This window comes from Copidosoma floridanum, unplaced genomic scaffold, assembly GCF_036245765.1.
Source record: "Copidosoma floridanum isolate Cflo_tuat_1 unplaced genomic scaffold, Cflo_Japanese_pri ptg000006l, whole genome shotgun sequence".
Classification (NCBI taxonomy): Eukaryota; Metazoa; Arthropoda; class Insecta; order Hymenoptera; family Encyrtidae; genus Copidosoma; species Copidosoma floridanum.
In genome coordinates this window covers 22236546-22253125 of record NW_028321883.1, presented here as the reverse complement: position 1 = coordinate 22253125, position 16580 = coordinate 22236546, and the positions used below count along the sequence as shown (strand labels likewise).

The 16580-nt window shown below is 39.4% G+C and overlaps 1 protein-coding gene across 1 annotated transcript; it reads right to left on the bottom strand.

Annotated features, from left to right (window-relative positions):
* Positions 1–5346: 5346 nt before the first annotated feature.
* LOC106637386 (cuticle protein 19-like) lies at positions 5347–7224 on the bottom strand. Its single transcript, XM_089598794.1, has 3 exons — positions 7213–7224; positions 6064–6310; positions 5347–5528 (listed from the first exon to the last, which is right to left on the bottom strand). Exons 1-3 carry the CDS (start codon positions 7222–7224, stop codon positions 5347–5349), a joined length of 441 nt encoding a protein of 146 aa, XP_089454920.1.
* Between the last annotated feature and the right edge of the window lie 9356 nt (positions 7225–16580).

Below are 16580 nucleotides of genomic sequence, written 5' to 3'. Positions count from 1 at the left end.
ACTTTTGTAATAAATTTATCATACTTTTAAATGTGTATTTACTTTATTTGTACCTTGATTTTTTTTTTTTATTTACCTTGTGTGTTATTATGACTTTTAGTTCTGCAGACAGATGTGCTTAAAAAAAAGAGCTGGATCGCTTAAAATAATTCTGATGTTTAAACCATTGCAAATCATCAGGTACAAAACTTCTTGTTATTTTTCTTGGTTGACATGGAGCAATTGTGTATTAAATCAATTAAAGAAAATAAAACAGCTCTAGCTTAAAAGCTTTTATCGATTTATCTCATTATTGGACATAATAGATGGTGTTGGTTTTTATTTTCACGCCTGATCAAAAAAACTGACCTGCACTTAAGTTACATTATTTTTAGACTTGTTTACTTTTTCTCTTGACATATTTACCATATTAAAAACAAGTGAAGTACTTTGGCGGGGTGATTAATTCTTATTATTCTTTAAAAAAATTAGATGACGAATTGTGTTATAGTTCTACGCGAAAACGTGTATTATAATTACCTATAAATCCTTTTTTAATTGTACATTATAGTTAATTAAAATGTTAACTAAAACATATATTACACAAAAAAAAAATACAACTTTTTGATGGTCTCTCGTTTTTCAAACAATATAACATTATTTACGGAATAGTTTAAGTGCGTTCGTACAAATAGACAGAATATCACTTTGTGGTCTAAATCAACAACTTTGAATTTCTTAGTTCAATATCACTTTGAGGTCTAAATCAACAACTTTAAATTTCTTTGTTCAATTTCCGATTTTATAGATGTGATTGGATGGATATCTTTTGTAAGCAAAGTTTAATTTCTGATTTGAAAATATGAAATTGAATAATAAAGAATTCCTCAGTTATCAAAAATGATGAAATCGAAATCATTGTCACCTATCATTGCTATACATCGTATAGGAAATTTTACTAACCGGAAATTAGTCATTCATGACCCCTCGTATCCCGAAACAAAATAATTGTTCAAGTCCTTGATTACCAAGTTCTTATTTGTTTTCCACTCATAATTCCATAAATTGTTCAAAGTAAACATCAATTAATTTTGTAAGGGTTGCAAAGCTTTCTTCCCATTTATAGATTTTATCGAGCACCGAAGAAATATACGCAGCGTTTTTTCCATTCCTTTTTACTACATCATCATTTTTCCCACACCGTGGATCAATATTATCCGCACTAGGTCGGTTTTCATATATTCAACAAATATCGAAGAAAATAATACAGGGAAAAAGGTATTTCCATATACGGAGGGGAAAAAAATAGAGGTTGGTAGTATAGGTGAGATGCAGGGCGCAAAAGCTCTGTCTGGTATGTTTGCTCGCAAGTTTGCAGCAAAAGTGGTGTGTACAGCTTTTCTGCTCGTGCGGTAAAGCGTGATGATTGAACTCTATTTGAAAATAAACTTTATAGTGAGGGGTAGCTGTTGTCATATCACGTTCCGCTCTATTTTTTACTTAATGCTACGGAGTGTTCTTTTGTCACTCTTTGCAGCAATCGTCAAAGCTGAAAAGCGTGTGAAAAATAATGATACTCTTAAAATTGAGACGTAGAACCGAAGAATTTTCAAAGTTTAGCCTCCTTTGGTTTAAGACGATTTTTTCGATGTAGATGAGTTCGACAGTGTTCGGCATAACAAAACTAAAAATAAGAAAGCAATTGTAAAGAGCTACTATTTAAAACGTGGAAGAGGATGATTTTGTCAAAATATTTTCTTAGTTTCAGGATGAAAGTTGGAAAGGTAAGGATTAACTTTTTTTTTTTTTTATTTATTGCTTGGACATACTTTGCAGAGGAGAATGCATAAGGTATCAAATATTTATCAATATTATAAAAATTTCTCTTTTCGATCAGACAACGATAGACCATTAGACCCGAGTGCCGTTACCAGCCAGTGACCGATTTCTTTATGAAAAATTTATCATGTACACGTTATCAATTCTAGTAATAACAATAGTATCAGTATTACAATAACATTAGTAATAATAATAATAATAATAATATAAACATACATATGATATGCATTTGTATAAAAATTTGAAAGTATGCACATGAGATGCGACGTCTAGGATGAATACTTGCCCTTATTTATCCGCGTCGCCATACATCTACAACGAAACTCGCATAGTCTGCTTGACTCGCCCAACTTTGCATGACATTCTTCCTCGGCGATTCTCAATAAGCGCATTGCCAAATCCCAGCTTGTAATCGTAGAAATGGACGTCATATTTCAGGCCTGCGTGTAATGCTTCTTTGGCTCGTTCTAGCGAAGCCGTTGTGCTTGGAAAACATTATTTATCGCGATGGCTAAGCTCTCGGCGCTTATTTCATTTTTTACAACACAGCAAACTTACATTCGTATAGGCTGACTGCTTTTGGTCGAGGATTACGAATGTTTTTAATATTCATGGAACGAGAGAGAATTACAAAAAAAAATAATTGCAACTTTTTCACGCATGTTTTTAATACTTGATAATTAGTGCAAAAGGCAAAAGGATGCGAATGAATTAACTGATGTGTAGGTATACAACGACTCACTGCGAATCGATTATATTCATTTGAAGGTATGCCTACTATTAACAGTACAGTCAATGATTTTCCAAAGTATAACTGAACTTTGTAGAGTCAGGCAAATTTTTAGCAAAGAGATTAAAGTACAAAGGGAGTATATTGTAAACTTGATTTTCATGGTGATCAACAATATTATGTTCCATGAGTTGAAAAAAGAGTCTGTCAAACAAAATCGAGAATTGCAAAATCATGGAAAACCCATGCTGAAAAATAAAAAAAATCATTCATTTTGACGGGGCTACCTTCTTCAAAAAGGCAACAAGATCAGCTGCATGAGCTTACAAATAGTATAAGGTCGACGATCGCTCCTGTAGAAATCTCGAGAGCAAAAACAAGGGCCAACGCTTCTAAATCTTTCAAGAGGCTTTCTCACCGAGCCTGGCCAATACAGCCACCGATACAAGACAACAACAGCTCTTGTCTCATATTCAGCTGACATGGCGATATTGTCGGCCAGCGTGACTTCAATAGCCACTCCGGAGACATCCCGAGTCCGGTCACGAGCTTCGAGAGGCCAAAGCGTCGCTCCGGCGGCCCTGAACCCCCCCACGACGAATAATTTACGCGGACCCGCCACCCACCGTCTGCACGTGTGCACACATACACAGACCCGCCGAAGCTAAGCCGCCGCGCCTTTTAACTTTTCCATTTTCCATGTCTCGACTCTTCCCCGTCCGCCCGACCGACGTCGTCCACTTTTCCACGCTTCCTCTCTCCCTCTCTTTTTTTTTTCAACTCATCCGTTCTCCATCAGAGCCGAGGCACTTCACGCGAGCCATCCACCCGCCCGGCGGGATATTGGAAATTGCATTTTCCTGTCATCGGATTTTCCCCCCAAGCACGCGGGAGTGTGTATTTTTGGACGGCCGGGCGCGATGTATGCTCCTGAAAAAGGCCGGGGAGTAGAAAGGGGTGTAATCGCCACGTTGTCGCTGGCAATTTTTCATCAGCTCGAAAGTTTTGGGCCAACTCTTGCAATTGAGGCTGGGTGCACTATCGGCTGAAGTATACACTTTTTCAAGCACCTACAGTGATTTCTAATTATTTTTCGCCGCCTTCGTGCATACACTTTTGCTGGTGGCTCTCCTTTTTCTTTCAAACTTTTTGGATTTTTCCGGTGTACAAACATCCGTTGACGAGAATGCCCAACAATGCCGCACTCGTTTATTATCGTCGAGTTACCTGATCGAATTACTTTAAGGGTAGCTATTATAGATATTAAAAGCCCCGACTGATTTCCACAACGTGGCAAGAATAATACAGTGCGAAAAGGTGATGCGCAACGGTGTATCGATTTAACGCTGCTGTGCACACCTATTATGCTACACAGTACTTGGATGGTTTGCACTGCATTAATGTAGTCAAGCGGTGAACTTTTAGCGCTCGGCGACGCGTTAGGTGTTGGAAAAAAAAAAAAAAAAAAAAAAAAAAAAAAAATCAATAGCCAAGAGAAAAAGCTGGGGGAGCTGAAGGGGAATAAATTTGCGGCGAGTCATCGTAAAGTGCATCGAAAAATTGCTAGACCGGAGATGAATCTTGTATCGAGGGTCTCGAGTACGGCACCTAAATATCGCGTGAGAGAAAATATTTATCGGGTCGAGTTTTTTTTTTTGTTTTGTTTTTTTTTTGTTTTCAAGAGCCATCCATCGTCTTAGTCGGTCAACATAAAAACCGTTATACGTGTAAGTGTACATGGCAAGTACTGCAACGTCATATAAGGGAGCTATACCTTTTTTGCAAAGAAATCACGTAAGTATTGATTTTTGTGATGTAGTGTATTGGTTCTTCCTTCCTCTCTACATCTCTTTCTTTCGCTCGTATTCTTATTCGTTTATGTATGTATTTTCAATTCGTGATGAAAAACCGAATATCATTTCCAACATTTGTATGCAGTTTAAAAGATTTAGGGTATACGTATACAATAAATACTTCATTTATATTTAGTGGAATTAATCAACGTGTACTATCATGAATCGTAAGTTATAGACTCGAAGAATTTATTAGCATCTCGAACAGGTGTAAGATCTGTAACTGTAAATTTTGAAGATCAAGAGGAACAAAAAGAAATATCCCTGATTGTTTTTACATCAATATTTACAATGTAAAAACAGTTGATTAAAATTTTAATTATATACAACCAAAAAATGGGAAAAATGATCCCAACTTTTGAGTTTGCGTGTAGTGTATCATTGATAATGCTCCACATGTGTTGGTCTACGTTTCATAAATACGAAATAATAATTATTACATTCAATAGAAGCGAAAAAATTCTTATGAAAAATATCCTTTATTGTCAATAAAGTACATGGTTCAAAACTTAACATCAACAGCTATGCGATCCCTAATCTATTCGTACAGAGAATTCGTAACACATTATATTTAGCTCACGAGACTGTAATAACTTTTCAACCTTATTCGACACAATGAAAGATGCGATAAAAAAAAATATTGCCAACCAATAAAAATCCATAGGCATATATACATTTACAAATTTACATGATGGATTGCACGATTATACATATACAGGCGTGCACAAAGGCGTCGTTCCGCAACGTTCAATTATATCTAGAGTTGTATAGAAGCAAGGGAGCAGACATTGTTGCACACATATAAATATGTTATACTGGCTACAGAAGCCGAAGACTGTACACAGTAATATTGAGATACACAATCGATTTATCTTTGGTAGCAGACAAGGTAAGTATATATACATACATGCTATGAAAAGAGGAGGGGGCAAAGGAGATGATGCTTCAACGCTCATCGTCCTCGTCGTCGCCGTCGTTATAAGCGTTGGCGGGAGCAGCCGGATGATCGTTGGGGCGACGACTGTTGTGCACCGTCGCGTGAAAGCCGTCCTCATTGGCGTGATATTTGACAGTTCTGACGTTGCCGTCGGGCTCCTTAACCGTGTACTCGCCCACCACAGCTTTGCCTGAAACGTGTATAATTGTGTCAATGTAACCGCGTTACTTTATTGTGGTAAACACACCCACCCACAGCCAAGCCCAGATCGATGATGCACTAATCGTGCCTTATATGATGCCACACACGTGAAATTCTGTGCTTGAGTCTTGGAAAGTGATCTAACAGTTCAAATTCTATACTGTTTAAGCGGAAGCTCGGTAATCATGTTAAGTACTTGGACACTTTTGATCGTGTTAAGTATTTTTTCAGTGACAATTAAATTCCAAGAATTTTTAGTTTACGGAGAATCAATGGAGAAGTTACAATGTTAGTGCTACTGCTCGGTGGCATCTTACAATTACAATTATAATTAGCAATTTTCAGGTAATTCTGTTGTAAGAACTTTCTGTTTGGCTGGAAAAATCGAGAGAGAAATGGAGAAAAGTAACTCGACAATTTTTCCGCATAATCATATGGAATTCCGTATGAACCAATCATGAAAAGTGGGAGAAAAAAAACTCAAAAAGTCTCCGACCCAAGAACGAAAAGAAAACTACCCTTACCGTCCATATGCTCCTTCTGCCCGTGGTAGTCCCCAGTACTGTGATCCTCGACGCCATAAGCAAACTCGTAGTGGGCCGGAGCCGCGTAGTCGTGGTGCTTTTTGCCGTGCTGGTCTACCCACGTGACGTGGTGGTCGTCGCCCTGAACTGGTCCGTGGAAGTGCTGAAACGAGTGCGCGTGGGCTGCTTCTACTCTACAACCCGAAACGACCAGCGCTACGAGCCCCAGACAAAACAGCTGTGACCACTGCAAGACATCGTACAACATATAGGTTTTTCTTGATATTCCTATTATTTTGGTGTTGTTACATTCGTTAAATTATTGGACGAGGTACTTTATGTGATTGTCCTACGGGATGGACTCACCATCTAGTACAAGACATTACTTCTCGGGTTATTTATCGTAAGTTTTCACAAGCGTTAAAATTGATGAAAGCGTTGTCATGTATTCAAATCAATGCAAATGATTAAACTAGTTTCTGCAAGTTTTTAGTTATGGGAACATTTAGCAAAACGTAAACTTTAAATTAAATTTTACTAAGGAATTCTAAATTTTCGTGTCAAAGAACATTCGGGCTTGTTTTACATAATTTAAGTAATAATGTTGCACTTTCTTGAGTTAAAATGTTCAAAGTTTATTTGAAATTCGTGACCTAATGTAACTTTAAAATTTGGTTTAACCTTTGACAACTTGGCGGCAACTTCTAGGTCAAACTAATGCCAGAATGTAAGTACTTTAATTAGAAATGTTACTTTGCAAAAAAATACCCAGTGATTAAAAACCAAACAAAGAGAGAAAGATCCCGGAACACATGTGATCTAATTAATTCCAATCTAATTAGTACGTAGCTGGTGTACGACCTCTTTTTTTTCGTAGATAAACCGCAGAATGAGTATAACCGGGGAAGAGCACGAATATTACGGCAAAAAGCATTGTACACCGCAAAAGGAAGGAAGAAGAAAAAAAAAGCATCATTGAGAATCGATTTAGTACGAGGGTGGAGAAATTAAAAGGCCACAATTACCACCCACGCGATCCCCGCGTATTCGCGTTTATCTATTATCCACATCGTTCACAAGTACAAAAAAAAAAAAAAAAAACTTTGTGTTTTGCTCCCTCGTTCTTTCCACTGCAAGAAGCCCACTCACTTTAACGACCATTTCGTCCAATTGCTTCCCGAACTATTTTTTCTCTTTGCTCCCTCTGTTCTTCTTCTCTTGTCTGTATCCTCGAAGATCCTTGCACCCAAGCTTGCGCGAGAGCACCTCGAAACTGAACAATTCGTCGAGCTCGGGTGTCTCTTTTATATACGAGACACCGCGAGACAGGAGGTGAGGAGGGAAAAAAATGGTTAAAAAAAGGCACGCCACTGCCACCCGAAAGCGAGCTTGGCTTCACTTTCTTTGGCCCTCTCCTGAAATGCCTCGTATCTCTCCGGTGGCACGCGACAGATGTATCGATAGAGCCGTGTCTGGGCGAGCTGGCTTGCAAAACACAATTACCCAACCGATCGGGCAGGGCTCCCGGCGGACGAGATAGCAGAGGCAAAAAGTCAGCGACGCGGGCGCTCAAGCGCGAGGCCGTTGGTCAATCACTGCTCCTTCGCCTGGACTCGGATGAGCTCCGTCTGGGGGATCAAAGGATCCTTTTCTTTTTATCTTCCATTTACCGATTGTACTTTACGCATGCGTGAGCTCGATAAACGATTAAAATTCCTCGTTGGGAAACTTTTTTCGTTCTACATGTTTTCACTGATGCTGGGCTTTGCATTTTGGTAATACGTAAATATTTTTCGCGTAAGGTATATTTGTTTGCGATGGATATTCGATACAATGTTGGTTCATTTGCAGGAGTTTTGGATAGTTTTCATGTCGCTGCTTACAAATCAACTATTTTTTTTTTCTTTTTTTTCACAAAGAAGCGTAAAAACTAGTAAAAGGTTTCCAGAAAAGTTATCTCTGTGCTCGGAGTAATCTTCCGATAATCGCTAAGAAATAATCCTTGCCCTAACGAGAATCGAATCCTTGGGCTCTAAAGTCTTATTACAAGATTAGCATCTAATGACAATTACTTAGTGTTTCCCTACTTTTCTCTTCTTTGTTATAAATATCCAAAGAATTTCCTTAGAATAGTCAGAATATCGTTATTTCTTATTTATTTAATCAAAATTCGCCGTTGTAACAAAATACTTTATAAGAATTTCTATTCAATGGTTGATATTAAAATTCAGTTATTTTTCTCACAAATTAATTTAAAAAAGTATTAGTTTATCTCAACCTTATAAACAAATGATTCACCTTCTTTTTCTTGAATTATTTTTGACTTATGGACATGTGTCAACTTAAACATATTTAAAAGTGCTTCTATAAGATCTTGGAAACCATAAAAGCGTATTAATGAAATATAATCTAAATTGAGGATGACATTGATATAAAAGATATAAACGTGATGAGAAAATTTTTTTACAGAGTTTTTTGTTGTTCTGAAAAAATTGTTAACTATATTTTAACTGATACCTGAAAAGTTCTTAAATCGTTCCATATGTACTACCTAATCATTTCGTATAAACCAGATATCACTGTGAACGCTCTTATATAATCTTCCAGAGACTAGCCATGAAATCGTTTGTTTCCCTAAAAACGTCACTGTAAACATTAAAATTATGCGTGATAATCTTCGACGTATAAGTATGTCTTTGCACATAAAACCCTCGACTACTTTGTAGACACACAAAATTAAGTAAAGAAAAAAAACAATAAACTCTTCTCGCGTCTTTAATCATCTCCTTCGCGTGCCAGCTCGCACAAAACGCGTTTGAGTGTCCACACAACGCCTCCATAACGCTTACGTCATGCTGACTTTCTTTTCGCAACAGTAAATAAGGACCCAGATATTTTCCGACTTTACCGCAAAGGAACGACATCGATTTTTTCCTCGCAGTAGCGCTATACGCTTTTTCACTCGGATACTACGCGTATTACGCTAAAAATACGAGCGCCGGACCAAGCAAATTATACAACGGCATGTATACAATGGCAACGTTTCATGCAACGTCATCGGTTCAACTGAATCTATTTTAGTACGTAATATTGGAAAGTAATCTTTACTTTGTTGACACGGAATTTCTTCAGCAAACAGCGAACTCGTGCGCGCAAACTCATCGGCACAATTAACCATCCATTTGTTCATGTCGTTGTTGAATAGCGTAACCCTCCGTAAGAGGCCCAGGTAAGTATCGATCGAAAATCGTTCGAAAATCCTCTTTCCTCGGAAGTCACGAATAGGCTAAGCCATCCTCATAGGCTCTCGACTCCCGTCTCGCTTTCGTAATCCACGAGCAAGCATCAATCTATGTACACGCACAACAGAGCCGATGGCTATGCGCAGTGCCGGGAGCGGAAACTCGTTCGGGTAACAAGCACGTGTACTTTTACATGCTTACCAATGCATGTGTAGGCAGTGACTTTGCGAGAGAGCAGTATAATATATCTGCGAGAGACACGAGCCGATGCTAATCTCCCGGGATCTTTCTTTTATCCTGCGATATTACAGCGGGATTTACCAGGTTGGAGGGGAATGACCTGCCCGTAACGATTGACAGCTGTCGAAGTGAAGCTCCTATGCATGTTTCTTTTTTCAGTGCACTGCACAAGGTGTATTATGCAGTGCCATCCAGCTTTATCGCGTGTAATTTTTTTTTTTTTTTTTTTTTGGTTATTTTTGTTTCGTCTTCTATGTTTACATGAAACGCTGAAGCCATGCACACGTTTTTTTCAATCCTTTCAAGTTCTTTTAAGCTCTTGGTGGTATGCCTGATTTGCATTTCTCAAGACGCGAGAGTATACTAGTGCCTACATCTCATAGTGGTGTACTTTTTCCTTACTTTTTTAGACGTTTTGGTAAGACGATTGTAATGGAGTTCGCAAGAGCCTGTGACTATTTTTAAAAAGTTTATTTTCGCGCAATGGCAATGTGATTGAGTAGTTTTCGACTAATCTGTTTTGTAGTATTAAATTTTAAGATGATATAGAGCTATATCTGCCGAATAAAAGTATCAAAGTTCCCTCATGGCTGAGCTGTTGCTAATAAAAAAAATTTACTGATTCATCGGTTCTATACATAAACATATATTTCGACATTTGACAAATCGTCAATTTTAAGATTATGTTCCCAAAATGATTTATCAAAATATGGAACTCACATACTGTTTGTACAAAAACGTTATCGTTGCTCGCATTGACTACTTACTATTATTATAACGTATTTTTTCGTTACCGAGAAATTTTCAACGTATAATGCTAAAGTTATGTTTACAAGCTTCAACAGCACAATTACTAGTCAATGTGAGAAAATTTTCTACTCGCTGAATTCAAACTGGTAGTTGTACTCGTAGTAAAATAATATATTTTTCTCAAATGTTTTTCTTCCTTGGTAGTAAAACAATTTAATGTCAGTTGGAAAATAAAAAAAAATGACCAGTAAAACTTTATACGGGACTTTTATTCCTTCTGGAATTCCGTGATCAGATGAAAATAAATTTCTACGTCTATACTCTTTGTTAAAAAGTTTTGGATCCTCATGGAAAAGTCTCGAATGGGGTAGTTATCTTCAAGACTTACAATTATCAGGAAAAATAGAAACGGTGGCTTTTAAAGTTTGTAGACTTTTGAACGCGCTCCACTTATCAAAATTGAAAATTCATATAGTTTGGTTCCCAAGTTTGATACGATTTTTAAGAAAATATACGAAAACGTACGCAAGCTGTGGACTACAATTTACTTCACGATTCCCACTATTACGTAAACATTAGATGAAGGATAAATAACCAACTAAGCTTTTGATTATCAACCATGACATAAATGATTGTCAATGTCCGTAACCCATCTCCAGGATAGGATTTTTACACAGTTCTTTTAAGGATCTCAATTTTTTTTTTTTTTTTTTTTACGTAGATAAATCAACTGTTTTTCCATCGCTAAGTAGTGTGAATAATTCATACAAATTTTGAATTTAATTCACAGTAGCTGGCACAGCCTAGGGGGTAAAGGTTGCCGCTTGAGTTAAAACAACAGCCAGCATTTACAGCCCGTTTTCATACTACGCTACATTTGGCTGGCCCCTCGCTCGTGAAGTATGTTATCGTGGAATGAAATAAAAAAAGCGTAAAACGAAGCTAAACCTCGCATCCTTTGAAACAAACATCATCATGAGGCTGAAAAGATGTTTCTGTTTGCAACAACTAAAAATAACCTCCGACCCACCACCTGTATAAATTCAAATACACCAGAGTATGCAGAAAAGTCGGGCTCCAGCATCCATACACGAGGGCAAAGGGTCCATCGTTAGCCGGAGAATTCCAAGTAGATAGTTCCGCGAGATAAAGACGGATAGTTTTGTTTGTTCGGTGAATTTCGCAAGGAAGAGAGAGAGAGAGAGAGAGAGAGAAAGAGATTGCCAAGAAAAAGATAGAGGCCATCCAGCTGCAGCGGGAGGTAAGTCTCTCGCCGGGGCAGAATAAGTACGTCTCTCCCTACCCCTTGGAAAACCACGGCCCTCTCTCTTTCTGTTGCTGCTGCTCGGCGAATTCGTTTTATGGGTCACGATCTTTCCTACTTTCACCACTACACCTCGAGAAAGCACAAGAGTAGGGGAGGGGGCGAGACTGGCAAAGAAGCTCGCGGGCCAGAAGGACGCAGCTGCGAGAAGAGTGGCCGAGAAAAAGGAGGAAAAATTCCGGGGCTCACGCAGCCCCTCCGTCTTTTCCTCCTCGGTTTTTTTTTTTTTTTTTTTTTTTTTTTCATCTCGCTCCCTTCGCTCTTAACTTCGCTCGATGTGTATATTTTTTCACGGGCATTAATGGCAACACGCAAGGGATGGAAGTAGTTGCTTCGATCCGTGGGCCAGAAATATCCGCGGATCGATGCAGCCTCGCGGGGTCGAAGAATTCGACGAGCCGTTGTAACCATTGCCGATAGTGTAAGAAAATTTTTCACCAGCTCGCGAGAGGAAGATCGATAAACGCAAAGGAGAGCGAGCTTTGGATGGTTTCTTCATCTTTCGGGGCAGCATCACCTCCGAGACGAAAATATTCGGGCCGGTCTTGAATGATCATGTGCCAAAGTATTGTTTTTTTTTTTGTTTTTTTTTTGTTTTTTGTTTTTTTTTTGTTTTTTTTCTGTACGTCCTGCTGCTGGAAAGAGCAGAAAAACGGTAGAGCGCGTTGGAAGTGGGTCACCAGCAAAGCTTGTGTCCATCCGAACGAAAGAATCTCTTTTATCCTCCTCCCCGTTGCTATTCAACATTCGGTTTAGCATTTTGATGGTGGAAGTTGAAGAGGAACAAAAACAGTACCACACGTGTGCATCGCTCGTGCGAAACGGTTGTATGTCCTTTGTGCTCGTACTTTGCGAGAGTGTGATCGAGCGTGTTCTCGCAAAAAGGGCACGTTTAAGAAGAAATAAGCTGTGGGGTTGGCTAGTAAAATTTGCAACGTATTTCGCTCGAAATTAAAAAATTCCATGACCGCGTCGTCCGGGAGTGGAGTAAATTTATTCTAAAAATCATCTGGACTCCTGGAGGGCTCTAGTCGGGGACCACTTTAAAAACAATCAGCCCGGAGATAATTAATTTTCAGTCGAAAGTGACTACCGATTGGTTTTTTAATTAAAAGCCGGCAGGAGTAAGCAATTTTTAGAGGAAACTGCCGTCCTGGCTAATAAAGCTCTCTGCCCGTAGAAGGGGGGGAAAAAAAAGAAAAAAATGGTAAAAGCTAGAGCAACGTGAATTAGCGGAATGACGCTCTTGTGCAAACGTGCAAAGGTCAGATGGGACACAAGAGAGGCATGATTGAGAGAACACACCTCTCCGAGTGGCTACTGCACGATGAGCCATGTAGCTGCACGGGAGGGAAAAAAAAATTCGCATTTCTCGCTTTTTCAGGCAGGTTGTGCGTCATATGCTCCCACGAGGAAAAAGGAAAAGCGTACATGAATGTACCATCCCCCGCGTGAACAGGAAATTCCCTGATTAAAGGGCTCACGGATCTTTGGGGTGAACTGCAAATACAGCTCGTGAACCTCACTGGTCGTGTGTGCCGGTGGATGCCTGCTCGTATTTAGATCATTAGAATCAAGGAAGCTGAAAGTCCTTTGACGTCCCTGAATATTTATCTTTAGCTGTTTTTTTCATCTTTTTCGTACCGTTTGACGAATCGTGTTGCGCTAAAAACGACACGCCAATAGACCAATGAAACGATAGTTAATGAAATCAGTAACAAACAAATGCAGTAAAAGCGTGTGGTTCGAAAACGTTATTAGTTCATCTTTTTTATTTGCCTGAAATAATATTGAAAATTATAAAATAATATTGCATAAATACAGTTATGTTGTTATTAAAAATGCACGCAGTTGCAATCAATCAAAGAAATTGACAATTACATTATCATTAGGAACAAGCGTACTATAGACAATAGGTAATTCCCATTGATCCTTCAAACAATGAATGACGTCCACACTATACTTTAGGATTTACTTACCCATTTGGCGTTTACCACTATCGGAGAATCACCGTCCATCCATTATCAGTTATTAATGAAAACTCGACCCGATGAAGCCAGGTATTTTCACCCAACATATTCCATTTACGTTGAAGAATTAACTTTTGAAACAGTTTGATGTTGATAAATAGCCATGCAACCCCTAAAAAAAACAACACTTGAACAGTAAAAGGAAACTCCATTCCTTCCGGTGATATGCTCTTTCATTAAACCATCCCATGCAGCTTGAGCTATAGCAGCAAGGATGTGTGCAACCGCGCTCGGAGTACAAAATACACGAGTACCGTTGGAGAGAACAGCCGCAGACATCGAGTTGGCCTCTTGTCGGCTGTACCGTTTCGGAATTGCAGGGCGCGCGTACAAGGCTTAAACTCTGCTCATCCTGATCTTGACTACATTGTAATTGTTCCTTAATGAAGTCCGTAATTCAAGGGAGCTGGTCCAAAGTTAAAGGTGGAAGTGTGTGCAAGCGCACGACCACCTCCGTATATACATTACACGCATTGGTATACATTCCCGTGTTGATCTTTTTGCCGTATACACGTCCAAAGTGGGATGGCTCTGCTTCCGTGATTAAAGATGGACATGGAGGCGAGGGTGGAATTGATACCACATATTTGACCCTTTCTTCATTTGATCAAGTCGAGAGCGGATAACAGACTTCTTGGTACTTATTTGAAACTCTACGTTTTATTCATTTTTCTGACACTGAGTACAGGGAACTTGGTGGGGGTGTTAAAAATGTGCTAGTCCTATTTTGAAAGATCAATTGTCACGTGACTGAAGCCCTTTTTCTCGTTACGTGACTGGTTAAGACCGATCAATTGACCTACTATGTAGGATTTTCAAAGAAAATTAAACTGTTTGAGTTACGACAATATTATATGACATTAAGTACACTCACATATTGACAATGACCTAATGTAATGATGTTTCGCTTGTTTGTCCTTTTGAAAGAGACAAGTGGGCACAAAAGTACAAAGATACCTGTAAATAACTTCAAAAAGTAGTCACAATAGTTTTAGATCGCACGAAGCTCGTCCAGCGTAAAAAAAATATACGGTGTTCTAAAACATACGGTGCACCTGCACTTATACATTTTCTGTACGTTTTTTTCCCTAAAATTTTCTTTATCCTGGTGGTTTTTCATAAACAATGAATCATTTGCAATTTAGAGAAAAGACTCACGTGCTAATATATGATATCACATTGTTCAGAGTAAATCCTTGCAACCGATAAAACCAATGCTCCGGTACTCCCTGAAGAGAACACTCGAATTTTAAGTTTGACGCCCTCCAAACTGAAAGACTCGGTGAAAGAAGAGAGCGAAAGTTTGGGGAGGGGGGATAGAGATCCCTTGGAACGGGCCGAACTTGTCCGGCGAAGCATCCGCAACTATACCGAAAGGTGAGTCCATCTCTTTCTCTCTCGGGTTCTATACTCGTCTCGCCAATTCATATGCAAATGCATGGCGCGCCGGGGCGCTTCATCCCCCTTCCCTTCATTGTTCCGGGGGAACGAGCTCGCCAGAGTGTCCCTGGGCTTGACTTACTACGCGAATTTCCTGCGAAAACCCTACTCCCCGTTCCGTCCCATCTCTCGCAGTCACTCGACACACGGGAGCACCCGTGTAATTGATACTTAGACGCCGGCCGGATGCGCGATGGAGAAGCAGCAGGAAGCGCTGGATGTCTGAGCGCGGCTGTGCCTGCAGTAGACCGTGCGTGGGTGACCGTCTACTTTGGCCCCCCTTTTTTTACCCCCCACCCCCTCCCGGTTCACCGTCACTTTCCTGTTTCAGGACCCTTGTCGGCATTCCCAGAGCAGGACCTTCTTTTTGTCCGCTCCCGGGAACAATGGAGCTCGCCCTCTCTCGCTAAGTATACATATCATACTTGGGGAGCAAGGGAAAAATTGTTCTTGAGCAAGAAAAAAAAAAAAAAAAAGAATGAGAGCCGGAGCAGCTCGCAAACAAATTTGTTCTTTCTCTTTGCATGTGCAAACGACATTTTTTTTAGGCGACGTGCTCTGTGTCTCTCCTTCTTTCGTCGCGTGTGTTCTTCCGCGCTGGATAAATTAAACACGATTAATTTTTAGTTAGCGCATCGCCAGAGAAAACACCGACGACAGTCTTTCACCTTATACTATCTTCACTGTTTTTCTAGTGCTGGTCTGTGTGCGTGTCTTTTCTCCAAGGTCTTTCTTTTGCCTCTTTTTTTTCTCGGAGTTTTATCTTGTACGAGTCTTCGCTACTTGAAGCGGATGTGTGTATCTTGACACGCTTGGCATGTTAGCTTCCTCTCTCGTGACCAAGTATTTTTTGCAAACCAACGAAGCTTCGGCGTGGAAAAGTGCCAAGTGCAATTTTAATTAAACTGCACCTGTCTCTTTTCTCTCAAAATTGATTTAAATTATATACGTGAAACTGATTTGATCGATAAGTGTTGGGGTTGTCCAGAAAGTGTCGAATTATTTTTTGGTCGCACAGTTACGAGTGTACATGTCTTTGAGCAACCAACATCATTCTGTTTATTTCACAGAACCTTTGATTAGTATAGTTTTTGGGTGTAATTTTGTGTCACCATAACTTTTCAAGTATTTTTTCACCTTAAATACTAAGATACTCCCAGTGTGAAAGATATCCTTGCGCGTTTTCAATAAATGTAGTATCGAAATAACATAGAAATTGCCCGTATGTTTATAATTCTTGTCGAGCCCCAGCATGTTGTATCATGTAGGTGAACAAGTGCCAAAGGGGCCCCGCTATAGGTTTTGAAGAATCATCGATAAAATGTTACGGGGGTATCCAGAATTATATCAAAGGAGCTTTGTCACTGAGAGTCAATTTGGGGTGTTCAAGAAACGTGGTTTGCCTATCAAAAGTAAGAATTTCCAAGTGTGGTCAACTTCTACACTTTCATCGAAGAATTCGATTAGAAATTTTGGAAATCCAAAATATTC

Bases quoted from the DNA above. Each gene is read 5' to 3' on its own strand.
- LOC106637386 (XM_089598794.1), bottom strand. The intron at 5,529-6,063 runs GTAAGGGTAGTT...TACACGTTTCAG, and splicing joins GCAGAAGGAGCATATGGACG to GCAAAGCTGTGGTGGGCGAG.